Genomic DNA, 1,111 nt, shown 5'->3' on the forward strand with positions numbered 1-1,111 from the left:
TAAAAAAATCACAGTTGTTCATTCCTTTTTGGCACAAACATTGACTGATGAAAGGCAGTGGATGGACGATCATTTGCTGAAACTTTGCTGTCCGTCCGGGTACCGGAGGCAGGGGGAGAGGCGTGTGTGTGTATGTGTGAGAAAGAGAGAGTAGGGTCCATGTGTGTGTAAAAGACAGAGAAAAACTATGTGTGTCTGTGTGTGTGTGTGTGTGTGCGAGAGAGAGAGAGAGAGAGAGAGCGAGAAAGAGAGAGAGAGAGAGAGAGGGTGTGTGTGAAACTTTGCTGTCCGGGTACCGGAGGGAGGGGGAGAGGCAGAGCGCTCGCGCACCGAGGGGGGCGGGAGGCGAGGAGAGAGCGTGCGAAGGAGGGACGTCCGAACCAGTGTTGAGGTCTCGTGGAGGACTATGCACCGTCTCCTTAACTCAGCGCAGGCTGCACCATCGCCGTTCACTCCTATCAACCATCCAACGGTTCAAACGTCTGCTTTCGATGTATCAAGGTGTACGGCGCTCCGTTTTCACGCACAAGAGAGCGGATATTTAGTGCGTGGACGTGGAGGGGTGAACATAATCCTACGTTAAATAAAAAAGCAGCAAAGAAAACCAGCGTTTCAAGAGTCACAACCAAAAACGTGAAGGAACTATGGATCGGTAGTATGAACTCACTAAACTCAGGAAGAGAGACCCCATCTATCACTCTGACCTCATTTCGCCGCCTTTTCTGTGGAATAAAAGCACTGTGACACGGAGGAATCTACACCTTCTCTTATACTATTTGATCAGTTTCCCTGCACCACTGTTAGGGATGGCCGGACCGGTTCCGTTTCTTCTGATCTTAGCGCTGACTTTGTTTGGAGATGTTTGGAGCGCGTCTTATCCTCAACGATACAATCTTTACGCGAACGCACAGTCTCAGACGCAAACTCCGAACGGGGCTCGAGCTGCCAGTAGGCACAGGTAAGAGAAACCCACGGCCTTTTTCCATATGCCTTTACGATCATGCGCACTGGACACGTATCATATATCTATATGAATGTGTGGTTAAAGGTGTATGACAGAGTCCAAATATGTTTTTTTTTTCGGGTCAGAAAAAACAAACTTCTGTTTTTA

The 1,111-nt window shown here is 48.8% G+C and overlaps 1 protein-coding gene across 1 annotated transcript in view; it reads left to right on the top strand.

Annotated features, from left to right (window-relative positions):
• Positions 1-397: 397 nt before the first annotated feature.
• Positions 398-1,111, top strand: part of emilin1b (elastin microfibril interfacer 1b) — a 44,433-nt gene continuing 43,719 nt past the window's right edge. Inside the window, exon 1 of the mRNA XM_080849633.1 lies at positions 398-958. Coding sequence (XP_080705759.1) covers positions 807-958 — 152 coding nt within the window. The 5' untranslated portion in view covers positions 398-806. The remainder of the gene's footprint in view (positions 959-1,111) is intronic.

The sequence above is a fragment of the Sprattus sprattus genome (genome assembly GCF_963457725.1).
Source record: "Sprattus sprattus genome assembly, chromosome: 13".
NCBI lineage: Eukaryota > Metazoa > Chordata > Actinopteri > Clupeiformes > Clupeidae > Sprattus > Sprattus sprattus.